This window comes from Pan troglodytes, chromosome 18 (assembly GCF_028858775.2).
Source record: "Pan troglodytes isolate AG18354 chromosome 18, NHGRI_mPanTro3-v2.0_pri, whole genome shotgun sequence".
Classification (NCBI taxonomy): domain Eukaryota; kingdom Metazoa; phylum Chordata; class Mammalia; order Primates; family Hominidae; genus Pan; species Pan troglodytes.
This window is the reverse complement of record NC_072416.2, coordinates 17,243,712-17,262,381: the sequence shown is the minus strand read 5'-3', so window position 1 is coordinate 17,262,381 and position 18,670 is coordinate 17,243,712. Positions and strand designations below refer to the sequence as shown.

Sequence of the window (18,670 nt, the reverse complement as noted above, 5' to 3'; positions counted from 1 at the left end):
CTGGGACTACAAACATGTGCTACCACGCCCAGCTAATTTTTGTATTTTTAGTAGAGACAGGGTTTCACCATGTTGGCCAGGATGGTCTCGATCTCTTGACCTCGTGATCTGCCCACCTCGGCCTCCGAAAGTGCTGGGATTACAGGTATTAGCCATGGTGCCTGGCTGTGTTTCCCTTCTTATATCCTTTTCCCATGCCACTTCCTTCCCATTTTACTCCTTTTTTCCTAGCTTTTATGTGCATGTATACATATAGACATATGCCTAGACGCACATACATATTAGCTTTTTTTTTTTTTGGAGACAGAGTCTCTGTCACCAAGGCTAGAGTGCAGTGATGTTGTCATGGCTCACTGCAGCCTTGACCTCACCAGCTCAAGTGATCCTCCTGCCTTAGCCTCCTCAGTAGCTGGAACTACAGGCACATGCCACCATGCCCAGCTAATTTTTGTATTTTTTGTAGAGCCAAGGTTTTACCATGTTGCCTTGGCTCGTCTTGAACTCCTGGGCTCAAGCGATCTGCCCACTTTGGCTTCCCAAAGTGCTGGGATTACAAGCGCGTACCACTGCGCCAGGCTTACATTGTAAAAAATGGGCCGGGTGTGGTGACTCACGCCTGTAATCCCAGCACTTTGGGAGGCCAAGTCGGGCGGATCACGAGGTCAGGAGATTAAGACCATCCTGGCTAACACGGTGAAACCCCGTCTCTACTAAAAATACAAAAAAAATTAGCCAGGCGTGGGGGCGGGCGCCTGTAGTCCCAGCTACTCGGGAGGCTGAGGCAGGAGAATGGTGTGAACCCGAGAGGCAGAGCTTGCACTGAGCCAAGATCGCGCCACTGCGCTCCAGCCAGGGTGACAGAGCGAGACTCCGTCTCAAATATATATATATGGAATCCTAATATTCACATTTTATGCAACTCGCATTTGCCACTCAGCAGAATGTCTTTTATTTCGTAGTATGGATACGTATAATTTGTTTGATCAGTTAATTGAAATTTGGAGGCTTTCCAGTGGTTATCAGCAATTCTATAGTCAACATCTGTGTTCAGTATATCTTTTTGTATGTGTAAGAATTTTTTTGTATTGTAGATTTCCTAGAAGGGGAGTTGTTGAGACATAGGATATATGCATTTAAAGTTTTGATGGATGTCTCAAATTGTCCTCCCAAATATCTGTTCTCATGTCTTGAATCTTTTTATTTTTTTTGAGACGGAGTCTCACTCTGTCACCCAGGCTGGAGTGCAGTGGCACTATCTTGGCTCACTGTAACCTCCACCTCCCGAGTTCAAGTGATTCTTCTGCCTCAGCCTCCCAAGTAGTTGGGTCTACAGGTGCGTGCCACCATGCCTGGCTAATTTTTGTATTTTTAGTAGGGACAGGGTTTCACCATGTTGGCCAGTCTGGTCACGAATTCCTGACCTCAAGTGATCCACCCGCCTTGACCTCCCAAAGTGCTGGAATTACAGGCGTGAGACACTGCTCCCAGCCTCATCTCTTCAATCTTGAACATGTTACATTTATGACAAATCAAAGGTAGTGGCTAGTAAACTCCAAAAGGTTTTGTTAGTTCAAAGGTTTTTTTTTTTTTTTTGAGACGAAGCCCCTGTCGCCCAGGCTGGAGTGCAGTGGCACGATCTTGGCTCACTGCAAGCTCTGCCTCCCGTGTTCACGCCATTCCCCTGCCTCAGCCTCCCAAGTAGCTGGGACTACAGGCACTGCCACCATGCGCAGCTAATTTTTTGTATTTTTAGTAGAGACAGGGTTTTCACCGTATTAGCCAGGATAGTCTTGATCTCTTGACCTCGTGATCTGCCTGCCTCGCCTCCCAAAGTGCTCAGATTACAGGCGTGAGCCACCGTGTCTGGCCAAGTTCAGAGGTTTTCTTAAAAATTGTGGTAAAATATACGTAACATAAATTTTACTATTCTAACCGTATTTAAATGTATAGCTCAGTGGCATTAAGTACATTGACACTATTGTACAACCCAAAGAGTGTTGTTTTGATTAGAAAATAAGCAGCTTCAGAAAAGGCACAGATGACTCTGACTTTGAATTCAGTGGGATAAAGGAAAGTAGGATGTTTTGGTGTCTAGTACTAGAAGGACAAAAATGCCTTCCACAGTTTGTGTTTCAGTGCCTTTGTCAGAGATGGAATGTTTAGGTGGGCAGTTATAAGAACACTCCAGCCATGGTAGACAGAAGCCCACAGACCAATCAAAATACATTGAGTCTTGGTTCTTGGTTCAGGACAGGATTAAAAAAGAAGTGGGGGTAGGGAAAGATTGCTTGTTGTAAAGTATAAAAGCCTGGACATGATGGAAGTGATTTGCATGCGCTCCTATTTGTTTGTGTGTTTTTCTGTGTTCAGATTGTCTTTTTGTATCTCACCATTTCAAAACGATTTGTTTTGGTTATTAAAGATATATACGGTATTTACCTTTTAACATAAGATTAAAAAATTAGTAAATGAAAATTTGAAAGAAAAGAAAAATGATACAATCACTATGGTATGAATAGAACACAGAATTTGTGCCAAAGAAAGTGTAATTTGTTTGTCCCTGAGCTTCCTAGTAGCAAAGAAAAGAGGGAAACACAGTCATTCCGTGGTCCATAGGATTAGGACAATCCAGAACTCAGGATTAATATAGCTTTCCCCAGAATAGAGACCTCAGAACATTTACCCTTGAATTATAAGTAAATGATTACTGTAGAAAACCTGATCTTCAATCACATTTCTGAAGTCAGTACTGTGATAAGTTTAATGGAACTGTTTGTTACCATGTCCTTCAATCTAGACTGATGGCATAATGTCAAAGTACAGTGCAGGAAAGGGACCAGATGAAAATGATTCAGATGTGTAGCCTGCTGATGTTCTGACTTGGCCAAGAATAAAATTAGAGTAGCTACAGTAATGCTTATTTCTTAAGTTCATTTGAGTATGAACTCCATAATTTTGCCATGCTTGTGTTTCATCTATAGTATTGTTCACTTAATACAGTGTTTTTTGTTTTTTGTTTTTGAGATGGAGTCTCGCTCTGTCGCCCAGGCTGGAGTGCACTGGCACAATCTCAGCTCACTGCAAGCTCCGCCTCCCTGGTTCACGCCATTCTCCTGCCTCAGCCTCCCGAGTAGCTGGGACTACAGGTGCCCACTACCGCGCCTGGCTAATTTTTTGTATTTTTAGTAGAGACGGGGTTTCACCATGTTAGCCAGGATGGTCTCGATCTCCTGACCTTGTAATCTGCCCGCCTGGGCCTCCCAAAGTGCTGGGATTACAGGCATGAGCCACCGTGCCCGTCCAGTGTTTTTTTTTTTTTTTTTTTGAGACAGAGTCTTGCTCTGTCACCCAGGCTGGAGTGCAGTGGCATGATCTCGGCTCATGGCAACCTCTGCCTCCCGGGTTCATGTCATTCTCCTGCCTCAGCCTGCTGAGTAGCTGGGATTACAGGCGTGCACCACCACGCCTGGCTAATTTTTGTATTTTTAGTAGAGACGGGGTTTCACCATGTTGGTCAGGCGGGTCTCGAACTCCTGACCTCTTGATCCGCCTGCCTCAGCCTCCGAAAGTGCTGGGATTACAGGCATGAGCCATCACACTCAACCTGTTTTTTGTTTTTTTTTTAAGAGACAGAGACTTGTTCTGTCACCCACGCTGGAGTCCAGCGGTGTGGTCACAGCTCACTGCAGACTTGAACTCCTGGGCTGAAATGATTTTCTGATTCTCCCACCTCAGCCTGTGGGATAGTTGGGACTACAGATGGGAACCACCACACCTGGCTAATTTTTAAATTTTTTGTAGAGATGGGTCTCCCTATGTTACTCAGGCTGGTCTCGAAGTCTTGGGCTCAAGCGATCCTCCCACCATCTCCTAAAGTGCTGGGATTACAGTTGTGAGCCACTGCACCCAGCCTAATATATACTTATTTTAAAATAATTTTATTATTATTATTTTTAATTGAAATGGGGTCTTGCCATGTTGCCCAGGCTGGTCACACAAACTCCTGGGCTCCAGCGATGCAACCACCTCAGCCTCCGAAAGTGCTGGGATTACAGGTGTGAGCCACCATGTCCAGCCCAGTCTAATGTTTTTATTTAAATCTGGGAACATATTTTGGCTCATGCTAGGTTCGAGATATATTTGTTTCGTAAGGCTTATTATTGGGAACTTTCCTTTTGATCTTTTTTGTTTTGAGGCAAGGTCTCACTTTGTCACTCAGGCTGGAGTGCAGTGGCATGATGGTAGCCCACTACAGCCTCAACCTCCTCACCTTCCATACTTAAGTGATCCTCCTACCTCAGCCCCTGGGTAGCTGGGACTGCAGGCATGTGCTACCATGCCTGGCTAATTTTTAAATTTTTTGTGGAGTTAGGATCTTACTGTTTTGCCCAAGCTGGTCTTTAACTCCTGGGCTCAAGTGATCTTCCTCACTTGGCCTCCCTAAGTGCTAGGATTACAGGTGCGAGCCACCGTGCCTGGTTTCTCTTTTGATCTTCAACATTGAGAACATTTAATTAAGATTTTGGGTTTTCATTATCTAATTTGAGGTGGATGTCAGTGTCTTATAACCTGTGCATGTGCTTGTGTTAAACTTGAACCTGGGACAGGGTAATAAAATACATACTAGTTCTATTTATAGTTTCCTAGTCAGTACTGCAACAGTCAAGCGATCAGGAGCTTTCTGCTTATTGGGAGAATAATCCGTTCGCCCAGTGGAATATTTTTTTTTTTTTTGAGACAGTCTTGCTCTCTCGCCTGGGCTGGAGTGCAGTGGCTCTCTCGGCTCACTGCAACCTCCACCTCCCAAACTCGAGAAATTTTCCTGCCTCAGCCTCCTGAGTAACTGGGATTGCAGGTACACACCACCACACCTGGCTAATTTTTTTTTTTTTTTGAGACAGAGTCTTGCTCTGTCACCCAGGCTGGAGTGCAGTGGCAGTGGCACGATCTCGGCTCACTGCAAGCTCCACCTCTTGGGTTCACGCCATTCTCCTGCCTCAGCCTCCCCAGCAGCTGGGACTAGAGGCACATGCTGCCTCGCCTGGCTAATTTTTTTTTATTTTTAGTAGAGACAGAGTTTGACCGTGTTAGCCAGGATGGTCTCGATCTCCCGACCTCGTGATCTACCCGCCTTGGCCTCCCAAAGTGCTGGGATTACAGGTGTGAGCCACCGCGCCTGGCACACCTGGCTAATTTTTGTATTTTTAGTAGAGACAGGGTTTCACCATGTTGACCAGGCTGTTCTCAAACTTCTGACCCGCCGGTCTCGAACTTCTGACCTCAAGTGATGTGCCCACCTCTGCCTCCCAAAGTGCTGGAATTACAGGCATGAGCCACTGTGCCGGTCTACCCAGTAGATTTTTTAAAAATATTATGAAGTAGGCTGGGTGTGGTGACTCACATCTGTAATCCCAGCACTTTGGGAGGCCGAGGCAGGAGGATTGCTTGAGTCCAGAAGTTTGAGACCAGCCTGGGCAACATAGTGAGACCCTGTCTATAAAAAAAAAATTGTGAAACAAAGGATGTTTGTTTTGTAAGCTATAAAGGAGAAGAGCCCTAATGTTTTAAGCAAGTTAATGGATTGTTTGTGGAGTAGAAATTCCTTGTATTGTGACCTCTGGCACATCGCTTCCTTCCCATATTGTCTTTGTTTTGTTGTTTGAGTGACTTCTCTGCATCTCTTTATATTCCTGCCACTAACATCCCCAAAACATGTGTTCTGTTTACTCTTTTTCAGAGCTCCAGCATTGACTTTCTAGCAAGCCAGGGATTTGATTTTAATAAAGTTTTTCGAAATGGTAAGATTATGGGTAACCTATCTTTAGAGCTTATAAACCTTCAAAATATCCTTGGGAAGTAAGTCTGAACTTGGTTGAGAATTATTATTTTGTGCCTGCTGAGACACAGTCTTAGAGTTCCAGCATACATGTGCAGCCAGTACACATATGCAGCCTTAGAATTTTTAAAAACTTGCTTACTGTGATTTTTTTTTTTTTTTTTTTTTTGAGAAGAGTCTCGCTCTGTTGCCCAGGCTGGAGTGCAGTGGTGTGATCTCAGCTCACTGCAAGCTCTGCCTCCCAGTTTCACACCATTCTCCTACCTCAGCCTCCCGAGTAGCTGGGACTACAGGTGCCCGCCACCACACCTGGCTAATTTTTTGTATTTTTAGTAGAGACAGGGTTTCACTGTGTTAGCCAGGATGGTCTCGATCTCCTGACCTCGTGATCTGCCCACCTCGGCCTCCAAAAATGCTGGGATTACAAGTGTGAGCCACCACGCCTGGCCTACTGTGATCTTTTTTTTTTTTTTTTTTTTTTAAAAAAAAAAAACATAATCAGCCATGAGCTAAACAGAATAGATACTACTTCATTTAACTCTGATAAGGCCTTTCAAACTCCTGTTTTTATCGAGTGCAGTTTATTCTACCACTGGTGTGATATAGTGGCCTAACTCACCACCTGTGGGGAGTGCTTCCTTGTTTTCTTCCAGTGTAACAAGAGGTATGTAGTTTAGAAATATCCTGTATTCCACTGATGCTGTAATGAAAACCCTCTTTTCCAGCTAGTGCATGTTTATGTTTATTTTATTTTTTATGTTTATTTTTTATAACACCTCTGCTGGCAGGAATTATTTTTAATTTTTTTTTTGAGACAGGGTCCCACTCTGTCACCCAGGGTGAGTGCAGTGGCGCAGTCATAGCTCACCGGAGCCTTGACCTCCTGGGCTCAAATGATCCTCCCACCTCACCCTCCCAAGTAGCTGGAACTACAGCTATGCACCAGCATGCCTGGCTGATTTTCGAATTTTTTGTAGAAATGGGATTTCGCCATTGCCCAGGCTGGTCCCAAATTCCTGTCCTCGAACAATCCACCTGCCTTGGCCTCCCAGCCTGCTGGGATTACAGGCATGAGACACCACACCCTGCCTACCTGTTGCTTTTTTAATAGTTGGAGACAGTTTCTTAGTTTCTTATGGGAGAAGAAAAGTGCAGAGACTGCACGATTGATAATGGCTAACTTGCTAGAGTGATGGCCTGGGGAGCACCTGAGGTAGGGATTGTGTCTTGTTCTTTTCACATCCCCTTGCATAGCATGATTTCTCTTCTATATCAGGGAGGTGACCACCAAATATTTGATGCATAAATGGGTGCATGACTACTGGACATTAGAACATTTCAGATTGGTTTTCCTTCCTCTCCATTTGTTTCTCTAAAAGTGTTTGGAAAGACTGTGCTTTTTGCAGTGGTATTAAGTATGTACAAGGTCAATATTTTAATTTAATTATTTACATAAATTTTGTTTTTTTTCCCCCATGGTGAATGTAGAATTAATGAATGAAAGAGGGAAGGAGGTTTATCCCAACAAAAATAACTGAACTTTCCTCAAAAAAAAGTACATGGACTTCAAATGAATTCTCCTCTTCTCAGCAGAACCTCTTTGCAAGGTGGTTAGTACCCATGCCATATTGGTGGTGTTTTTTTTTTTTTTTTTTTTTTTTGAGACAGAATCTCACTGTGTCGCCCAGGCTGGAGTGCAATGGTATGATCTCGACTCACCGCAGCCTCCACCTAACAGGTTCAAGTGATACTCGTGCCTCAGCCTCCCGAGTAGCTGAGACCACAGGCACATGCCACCACGCACACCTAATTTTTGTATTTTTAGTAGAGATGGGGTTTCACTATGTTGGCTGGGCTGGTCTTGAACTCCTGACCTCAAGTGATTCACTCACCTTTGCCTCTTAAAGTGCTGGGATTACAAGCATGAGCCACCGGGCCTGGCCCATATTGTTTTTTAATTGTTACAGTGATGCTGCATCTTAATTTTTACTGATTTTGATCTTTGGAGGTAATAAAAACAAACTTGTCTTGAGCCAAAACTGCTTCACATAGTGGCTGAACCAGCAGAGCAATACAGTTTGGGTATTATAAAGAATTTTTTTTATTCGTCTCATACTTGACTCTGAAAGCCATTATAAAATATAAGTTCCAAATGCATTTAGAGAACTATATTGGACTAGTGGCAGCATCTCTTGAAGGAACCACTTTATCTGGTACTCATATGGATGCATAGTTCTAACTTGTTTTTTTTTTTTTTTTTCCCATAAAAGAAGAGAAACAGCCAGATTGGAATGTGCCTCCTCCTTCTGTTTTATAGTCATGCCCTGGAATATTTTAGTCACGATAGTCAGGACTCCCAGGTCATCCATACTACCAAGCCTCATCCCATGCCGTTGTTGATATGCTCTAAATCTGACTTAGACCCTCATCTCTCTCCATTTTCAAGGCTTTCCATTCAGGCTCTGTAAATGTCAGGCCCTTTCTTTACAGCAGTCTTCTCTCAAGTTCCTTTTGATTTCCTTGTCTGGAAGGAAACCAGGTGACTCCTTGTTAGTTTCCCCCTGTAGCCTTCTCCATCCCCGGTGGTTTTCCCTCTCACTCTTGTCTTCCTCTGGCCAGGCTGTGCTAGGTGTCCTCCTTGTTTCCCCACACCACCTTCAGACACCTGAATTTTCTTTTTTTTTTTTTTTTGAGACAGTTTCGCTCTTCTTGCCCATGCTGGAGTGCAATGGTGCGATCTCAGCTCACCGCCACCTCTGCCTCCTGGGTTCAAGTGATTCTCCTGCCTCACCCTCCCAAGTAGCTGGGATTACAGGCATGTGCCACCACACCCAGCTAATTTTGTATTTTTAATAGAGACAGTTTCTTCATGTTGGCCAGGCTGGTCTCCAACTCCCGACCTCAGATGGTTCACCTGCCTTGGTCTCCCAAAGAGCTGGGATTACAGGTGTGATCACCGTGCCTGGCCCCTGAATTTTCTTTTGTACGGGAGCCACCATTCTCAGGCTGTCACCAGCTCTGCTGCCCCTCTGTGCTGACTCCTGTAGGCACAGCGTGCATCGTAGCCTTGGCTTTGGTGTGTTATAATTCTCTCCACTCCTGCCCCTCTCTGGGTGACTTTAGTATCCTCAAGGATAACCAGCAAATGTTCTGGTCTGTTTCTTGACCAGGTGATCAGCATCTTTCTATCTCTCTTTAGTCCTCTATACCAATGGCAGCGTCATGAGTCTTAAGGTCAAAAACTGTACCTCTCATTTACTCTTTTTTTTTTTTTCCCATTTTTGAGACAAGATGTTGCTTTGTCACCAGGCTGGAGTGCACTGGCACATTCATGACTCACTGCAGCCTTGACCTCCTGGGCCCAAGTGATTCTCCCACCTCAGCCTTCTGTGTAGCTGGAACCATAGGTGCACACCATCATGTCCAGCTAATTTTTATGTTTTTTATAGAGGCAGGGTCTCACTATATTGTCCAGGCTGGTCTCAAACTCCTGGTATTCCTGCCGCCACCCCCTAAAGCTCTGGGATTATAGGAGTGACCTGTTGTGCATGGTCTCATTTATTGTTTTTAGTGTTTTTAATGTTTCTTTTTTTGAGAGTACTACTTGTGCTTCTGATTCACTTGCTCTGGTACCTATTTCAGCAATCTGTTGACTTCCATTGCTTTTTCACTATCTGTTGCCTTCCCGCCAGGCTGAAGTGCGGTGGCACGATCTCGGCTCACTGTAACCTCTGCCTCCTGTGTTCAAGTGATTCTCCTGCCTTAGCCTCCCAAGTAGCTGGGACTACAGGCACACACCACCATGCCCAGCTAATTTTTGTATTTTTAGTAGAGACGGGGTTTCACCATGTTGGCCAGGCTGGTCTCCATCTTTTGAAATTGTGATCCGCCCGCCTCGGCCTCTCAAAGTGGTTGGATTATAGGCGTGAGCCACCATGCCCGGCCGCAAGGTGTTACTCTTGATTTTGCCTTTCCCTTTATCCTTCATCTCCAGGATATCAGTAAGTGTTACCTCTTATGTCTAGAAAATCACTGTCTCCTTGTACCCTGCCATCTCTACACCAGGGTTACAAACAAGAGCCCACTGCTGGCTCCTTGTTTTGTAAATAAGATTTGTTGGACTACAGCTATGCCTGTACATGTACATTTTGTGTATGGCTGCTTTTGTGCCACAACAGCAGGGTTGAGTATTGCGACAGAGACCCCCATTGCCCACAAGCCTAAAACATTTGCCATCGAGCCCTTTAAGAAAAAGTTTGCTGGCCATGCGCGGTGGCCGTGGCTCCCGCCTGTAATCCCAGCACTTTGGAAGGCTGAGGCAGGCGGTGAGGTCTGGAGTTCGAAACCAGCCTGGCCAACATAGCGAAACCCTGTCTCTACCGAAAATACAAAAATTAGCCTGGTGTGATGGTGCACGCTTGTAATTCCAGCTACTCGGGAGGCTGAGACAGAAGAATTGCTTGAACCTGGGAGGCAGAGGTTGCAGTGAGCTCATATTGTGCCATTGCATGCCAGCCTGGGTGACAGAGTAAGACTGTCTCACAACAAAACAAAACAAAAAGTTTGCTGACCTCTGATCTGAGCTCTTGTCTCTTGCCTGGACAATTGCTCCTGACTTGTTTCCTAACTTCCACTCTCAGAGTAGTCATCATGGCCTTTGAAACATTATACAGATAAGGTAATTATCTTGCTTAAAATCTTCTAATGTTGTCCAGCCACTGTTAGAATAATGTACATTTCTTACGCTGGCCTGTGAGGGCCTGCAGAATCTTGCTCCATACTCTCTCCAATGTGATGCTGTACCATTCCATTTTTGCTCATGACAGCTGGCCACACCAGCTCCTTGCTGCTCCTGGAACCGTCCAAGCCATTTCCATGTTCTGGGTATTAATACTTGTTTCCCCTACCCGAAGGACTCTTCCCCTAGCTCCTTTCATATCCGACTTATTCTCATCCTTTGGGTTTTCCCTGACTTTCCTGATTTTCTTGTCAGAAGTAGTTCCCTTCACTACAGAGCAGGATGCATCAGCTTGTCACTGTTCATTCCCCAGTGCCTAATATAATGCTTTGGCACAGCATAAGTGCCAGATAAATATTTCTTGAAAGAAGACTGAATGAATGGATGAATGATAAACACATTTCAAAATCATTTGCCTTTCTGTTCATTTTTTGAGATGTAGTTAAATATGGTAAATCTTTCCTGAGTAATTTAGACTCTTTGGTTTGTTAAACAAATTTTATGTTAGACAGTTACTTCTGCTAATGCATTCTTTTAAAAATCGTGTTTAGGAATTCCATATTTAAATCAGGAAGAAGAAAGACAGTTAAGAGAGCAGTATGATGAAAAACGTTCACAGGCGAATGGTGCAGGAGCTCTGTCCTATGTATCTCCTAACACTTCAAAATGTCCTGTCACCATTCCTGAGGATCAAAAGAAGTTTATTGACCAAGTGGTGTAAGTTCCTAAACTAAAACTAAGCGTGCATTGTGTGCTATATATTGGGGATGACAGGCATCTATATCTCAAACCTGTGCTTTACAAACATAGTACACACACGGGTGTGATGTTGTGAATGGCAGGATATAATTGTGGCATATTAAAAAAAAAATTTTTTTTTTTTTTTTTTTTTTTGAGACAGTCTTGCTCTTTTGCCCAGGCTGGAGTGCATTGGTGCAATCCTGGCTTACTGCAACCTCTGCCTCCTAGGTTCAAGCAATTCTTGTGCCTCAGCCTCCAGAGTAGCTGGGATTATAGGCGTGCATCACCACACCCGCCTAATTTTTATATTTTTAGTAGAGACGAGGTTTTGCCATGTTGGCCACGCTGGTCTCGAACTCCTGGCCTCAAGTGATCTGCCCGCCTCAGCCTCTCAAAGTGTTGAGATTACAGGCATGAGCCAGCATGCCTAGCCGGCATATTCAAATTAGTGTAACAGCAACAAATTGTAAATAGAGTTCCATGTATTGTACTTGGACTTGCTACATGTCACTAGGCAAGAGATTTCAGTACTTGGGCAGACCTGCGTGGATTTTTTATTTTATTTTATTTTTTTTAATAGAGACGGATCTCACTATGTTTCCCAGGCTGGTGTCAAATTCCTGAGCTCAAGGGATCTTCCTGCCTCGGCCTCCCAGAGCGCTGGGATTACAGGCGTGAGCCATTGTCCAGCCTCTTTTCTTGTTTTTTAAATGCTAATCAGCTGACTTCTAAAACTTGCATGGACTGAATACCTGACAGCCACTGTCCAATGTCCTTGAAGGCAGAGGAGTGGATCAGGCTTATCCAGCCTGCAGCATGTCCATGTTCTCTTTGCTTGCAGTAAAGGTGCCGACAAGCAGATGTGATTTTGGACAAGTGTCTGGTCTTGCTCAGCTTAGTTGTTGGTGTAACCATTTTACTGGGAAAGTCAAAAATTAAATCACTTGTATTGACGAGTCCTTGAGAAGTTGTCACTAATAAATAGCAGCAGTAACCCTCTTCCCCCCAAAATATGCCAAATAAAGCTTTTTTATTTTATGTTATTTATTTTTTGAGACAGGGTCTCGTTCTGTTGCCAAGGCTGGAGTGCAGTGACGCGATCACAGCGCACTGCAGCCTCAACTTCCTGGGCTCAGGTGATCCTCCCACCTCCGCTTCTGGAGTAGCTGGGACCACAGTTACACTGCACCACTCCCAGCTAATTTTTAAGATTTATTTTTTGTAGTGAGGGGCTCTCAGTTGTTCGCGAACTCCTGGGCTCAAGTGATCCACCCAACGTCGACCTCCCAAAGTGCTGGGATTCTATGCCTAGGTTAAAATAAAGCATTTTTTATAAAGTCTTTGAACTAAAATTTCTAGGGTAATTTGGTAGAATTACATTGTCACATGTTCTTATAGTTAGACTGTTTTTGGTTGTGATTATTTTCTTGGTTGATGACTTCATTCCTTAAAGGTACTGATGGTTATGGTCTATTCTTATTCCTCAGAGAGAAAATAGAGGATTTATTACAAAGTGAAGAAAACAAGAACTTGGATTTAGAGCCATGTACCGGGTTAGTTGTCCTGAACATTTCTGCATGTTCTTTTTTTGGAAAGGTAGATGGTTTGTGGCATTTGATGCATCTAGTCTTTTAAAAACAGCTTTATAAAGGGTCTTTTTATTATTGCTATGTTCTCAAGAATTAAACACTAACTTTAGCGTTACACAGTGGGGATGACTGTGTATACTGAGACACTGAATGAATGCTTTGTCCTGTACTTGGAGCGGAGAAAACTGTTGTGCAACCTTGACTTTCAGTTATGCCCAAGAGTGGCATAATTAATTTGGCCTTGAGGCGCGCTTAATACGTGAAGGCTTCAGAAGAAAGAATTCACTTTCAGGCTACTTCCACCCTTTTAATTTCTCTCTGTATTCAGAGAACATTAGCATTTCAAAGAGTCAGTAACGTGATTGTCTTTTTTTCCTTTTACTTTGTGAAGAGTTTCACAAAAGTATTTCAATGCATCTGTCTACTTTAAGCTCTCTTTATGCAGCTGCAGGAAGCAATATTTTGATTAGACGAGAACTTCTACCTTTTCAATAAAAGCAGCATAATATTAAAGAAAATTTTAGAAGACAAGTGATGAAGAATTCCCCCCACCTCAAATAACCTGCGTATTTTTGTTTGCAAATTACCTATCAGTTCTAATGAACTCTCTTTTTAAAGCGAAATCCTTCTCAACAAATGCTTGATCAGTTTGGATTTACTTCTAATGAGCCAGAATCAATACCTTTTCTTTTGTTTTTATAGGTTCCAAAGAAAACTAATTTATCAGACTTTGAGCTGGAAGTAAGTATTTATATTGTATGCAGGAGCTCTGTGGGGGACCCAGGATTTAAAGACTAAATATAATCTCTTAGTTCTCATTTCGTTTTTGAAATTCTGCGGTTCTCAGTGACTTGACTACATGAAGTTCCCCCTACTTTCTTAAGTTGAATACTCACTTAATTTTCTTTTGTTATTGTTTTTTAACAGATGCTTTAAGGCTTCTTAAAATAATTATCACTTTGGTGCATCTGTTAAGCTATGGATTGGTAGTGTTTTTGTCTTTTGGGGTATACAATAAATATTTGGTTTTCAGACCTAGGAAATACTCAGATGAATGCTTTTGGTAAAGCAAGAGTTCTTAACTTAGGGTGAGACTATGGATGGGTTTCAGGAGGTCTGTGAATCCCCTGAAATAACATCCAGACTTTTGTGTGTGTATTTTTCCAAGGATGTTTCCCTTGGTTTCCTTGTGTTTGCAGGTGGGTCTTCAACTCAGAAATTGAACATTGACATAGACAGGTGGACATTTCCATTTGACTTTGGGGACCTTGTTCTTCTGTTGGAATCTACCAGTGACATGTATACTGGGAATATACTTTGAACACAACAGGAAAGGGCTGTTTAGTTTGCCCACACTCCTTTCCTGTCATGTCGTCCTTGCAGCCTACTCCACCTGCATTCCAGATCCCTCTCCTCCTTGGCTGATGCAAGCTGTTAATACCATGCAAAACTACAGCAGAGTTGGCCATCTAAAACCTCCTCTTTATATGCCCCGTGCAATCTAAAAAGACTCAGGCCGGGCGCGGTGGCTCACTCCTGTAATCCTGGTACTTTGGGAGGCCGAGGTGGGCAGATCACCTGAGGTCAGGAGTTCAAGACCAGCCTGGCCAACATGGTGAAACCCCGTCTCTACTACAAATACAAAATTTAGCCGGACATGGTGGCACGTGCCTGTAATCCCAGCTACTTGGGAGGCAAAGGCAGGAGCATCTCTTGAACCCTGGAGGCAGAGGTGCAGTGAGCCAAGATTGCGGCTTGGCACTCCAGCCTGAGTGGCAGAGTGAGACTCCATCTCAAAAAAATAAATAAATAAATAAAATAAAAAGACTTTCACAATTTCAGTTAGGAAACATTTTTATATTTGGAAGCAAGATTTGACTCTGTGGTAATGAGTTGACTGTATTTTGAGATGTAGGACATTTTAGAAAGTGCTTAAGTCCTGGCCAGGTGCAGTGGCTCACACCTGTAATCCCAATACTTTGGGAGGCCCAGGCGGGAGGATCACGAGGTCAGGACATCGAGACCATCCTGGCTAACATGGTGAAACCCCGTTTCTACTAAAAATACAAAAAATTAGCCGGGTGTGGTGGCGGGTGCCTATAGTCCCAGCTACTTGGGAAGCTGAGGCAGGAGAATGGCGTGAACCAGGGAGGTGGAGCTTGCAGTGAGCCGAGATCGCGCCACTGCACTCCAGCCTGGGCGACAGAGAGAGACTCTTGTCTCAAAAAAAAAAAAAAAAAAGAAAATACCTAAGTCCTAAAAAAAATTAATTTGAAGTCAAATCCACATTTATGTGTTTAAGAGCAAGGGTAAGGAAACATTTAGCAGCTGAAACGTTATAAAATAAATGTGCTGTAAAGTCTCCATTGTAGTGATAATTATTTTGTAGTTAATAAAACTTAATTAGTAGCTGGATAGTTGCTTATAAAATACTTTGGGATTTAGCTGTCATTGACTCATCTACTGATACTATGTTTTTCTTTTCTTTAGGTATCCGAAAGGCATTCATGTTGAGACTTTAGAAACTGAAAAGGTAACCCCAAGAATTATCTAGGGCTAACATTAAACACATCCATTGTTACACTGTTAGGGGTTTCTTTTTTTTTTCTTTTTTTTTTTTTCCTCAGGGTCTTTCTCTGATTACCCAGGCTGGAGTGCAGTGGTTAGTCACAGCTCACTGCAGCCTTGACTTCCTGGGCTCAGGTGATCCTCCTACATCAGCCTCCCAAGCTGGGACTACAGGCTCGTGCCACCATGCTTGGCTAATTTTTTATATTTTTAGTAGAGACAGGGTTTCGCCCTGTTGCCCAGGCTAGTCTTGAACTCCTGGGCTCAAACAATTTGCCCGCCTCGGCCTCGCAGAGTGCTGGATTACAGGCCTGAGCCACCATGCTCAATCCTTAGTGTGCTGAAAGTCAGAATTTGTATCTTGTCTGTGCTTGTTATGAGCTAGGTAACCTAGGGTAAGTCATTTGACCTCTTTAAGCCTAATTTTCTTCTATACATTGGGACTGAGCATGATAACGGTGATCTATACTTTCTCATAGCCTTTTTATGGTGATACCGTGGGTAAGTGGAAGTGATGCCTTGTAAACTTGAAAGTATACAAATATTAGTTTGTATTCTTACTGTGGCAGAAAGCTATAATGGTACATGCGAAGAAATGGCTTCATGTTGCGTGGGCAGACAAAATTAAATTTTAGAATCTGGGTCGTAAGCATAGCTATTGTCCTGAGTACACAGGGTACACTGATAGAATTGTGATGGGAAGTGGGTGGCTAGTGGTGGGTTCCTTCTGCAGTTTTTCAATTTTATAATTTGTTGTTGCTGTTAAGTCAGGTATAAAATTAGAGATTAAATAAAGTAGAAAAATAATCTTGGTAGATAATTTATCTTTAGTGGACACAAAATATATATGAGAAAGAAAGTACTAGTTATCTGACACTTTGGCAGAAAATCCAGAGTTTTTTCTTATGGTAATACAACATATAACATATATGTAAGTTTTGTTAATGTTAATACAACATATACCTTTTACTTTAAAACTCTTCAGAAATCGATGTTCAAATGCAATATAACTTTTTTAGTATTTGTCATAGGAAATGTCTTATTCTCACAGTCTGTTGATATTTTTAACTGATGTCTGTTGGGTTGAATTAGTAAACTGTAGGAAAATGTCATGGAAACACAGAGACAAAATTTGGTTTGTAATGCATCAGCTCAACTTATGTTGGCATTTCAAAGTATTTTCTATTGTATTTGGCTCATGAAAGACTACAGTGGCTGGGCATGGTGGCTCAGGCCTGTAATCCCAGCACTTTGGGAGGCTGAGATGAGCAGGTCATTTCAGCCCAGGAGTTTGAGACCAGCCTGGACAACATGGTGAAACTCCGTCTCTACTAAAAATATAAAAAGAAATTAGCCAGGCATAGTGGTACATGCCTGTAGTCCCAGCTACTTAGGAGGCTGAGGTGAGAGGATCATCTGAGCCCAGAAATTTGAGGCTGCAGTGAGCTGTGATCATGCCACTGCACTCCAGCCTGAGCAATGGGAGTGATAACCTGTCACACATACAAAAAAAGTGTGCGGTTACAAAAATTACAACTTCTGGCTGGGTGTGGTGGCTCATGCCTGTAATCCCAGCACTTTGGGATGCCAAGGTGGGCAGATCACTTGAGGTCAGGAGTTTGAGACCAGCCTGGGCAACATGGTGAAACCCTGTCTCTACTACAAATACAAAAATTAGCTGGGCGTATTGGTGCGCACCTGTAATCTTGGCTACTCTGGAGGCTGAGGCAGGAGAATCGCTTGAATCTGGGAGGCAGAGTTTGCAGTGAGCTGAGGTTGTGCCACTGCACTCCAGCTTGGGTGACAGAGTGAGACTGTCTCAAAAAAAAAATTCTAATGGCAGCAGAAATCTGAATTTTTTGGATTAAGTTGTCTCTAGAAAATTGTATTTATCTGTGGCCAGGACCGTGGCTCACAACTGTAATCCCAGCACTTTGGGAGACTGAGGCGGGTGGATCACCTGAGATGGGGAGTTTGAGACCAGCCTGACCAACATGGAGAAACTCCGTCTCTACTAAAAATACAAAAATTAGCCGGGTGTGGTGGCACAAGCCTGTAATCCCAGCTACTCGGAAGGCTAAGGTAAGATAATCGCTTGAACCCAGGAGGCGGAGGTTGCAGTGAGCCGAGATCATGCCATTGCACTCCAGCCTGAGCAACAAGAGCGAAACTCTGTCTCAAAAAAAAAGAAAAAGAAAAGAAAATTGTATATCTGCTTTATGTCTTTTAGAAGGAGCGATATATAGTTATCAGCAAAGTAGATGAAGAAGAACGCAAAAGAAGAGAGCAGCAGAAACATGCCAAAGAACAGGTAATTGGGCTATGTTAATTCTTGGGGGGTGAGAAATGGCAACATAAATATTGATTTATTCCTGTCTATTTCAGATCATATGTTGGATTCAATTTAATGAATAGTTTTCTTTCATAGAACAATGGAATTGGCAGAAAAACCTGGACTAGAATAAGGGGAAGTTAGATTTAAGCATGAGACGTAGCTAGCAAAGTGAGTCTGACGTCACTGATGACCAGTGTCTACTTAAACCAGTCCTGAAGAAAGTACTCTTGATTCTCATTTAGCTTGTGTCACTGAGTGTCACTATCCTTTAATACTGCAACGTCTAACTTCATGTATAGTTACTAGTTTTCCTTAAACCAAGTTCAGAGCACATAATCTGACAGATGAGGATGACATGCTTAGGTTGTACTGTCGGAACATCACCCTGCTTGCTGTGTGAAGAATGGTTTCGAGTGAGTAAGACTGGAGGCAGGAGACTAGTTAAGCTGTGGAGTAACCTAGCTAGGAGATGTTGGTGACCTGGCGTAGGATAGTGAGTAGCAGTGTAGATGGAATCTGGAGATACTTGGAAGGTAGAATCCATGGAATTTATGACTGAATGTGGGTGGTGGAGGAGGAAGGGGGAAGGAGGAAGATGCTCATGCCAGACATTTGCACAACGGGGTAGACTGCACTCCATTCACTTGGAGGGGTTGGCTGGAGTGACATCGGTTGGGGGGAAAGGTGGAGGAGAGAGGAGTGGGTTTGCATGTGGATGAATGTCATGCTCATATGTACATTAGGCAGGGTCACTCCTAATTGACTTAACCACAATGACCCACTTTGGGAGACAGCATATTACCTACACAGGGAAAGATTAGCAAGAGGTGCTGCCTGTGGTCCCTGTCCCACATACTAAAAAG

The 18,670-nt window shown here is 43.3% G+C and overlaps 1 protein-coding gene across 14 annotated transcripts in view; it reads left to right on the top strand.

Moving 5' to 3' along the window:
• PARN (poly(A)-specific ribonuclease) overlaps positions 1-18,670 on the top strand; it is a 206,106-nt gene that overhangs the window by 7,264 nt on the left and 180,172 nt on the right. For all 14 annotated transcript variants that reach the window (XM_054668227.2, XM_054668226.2, XM_063797673.1 and 11 more), the window contains 6 exons: positions 5,738-5,798; positions 11,126-11,291; positions 12,803-12,868; positions 13,607-13,645; positions 15,395-15,437; positions 17,703-17,783. In XM_054668227.2, the coding sequence (XP_054524202.1) occupies positions 5,738-5,798; positions 11,126-11,291; positions 12,803-12,868; positions 13,607-13,645; positions 15,395-15,437; positions 17,703-17,783 (456 nt within the window). The remainder of the gene's footprint in view (positions 1-5,737; positions 5,799-11,125; positions 11,292-12,802; positions 12,869-13,606; positions 13,646-15,394; positions 15,438-17,702; positions 17,784-18,670) is intronic.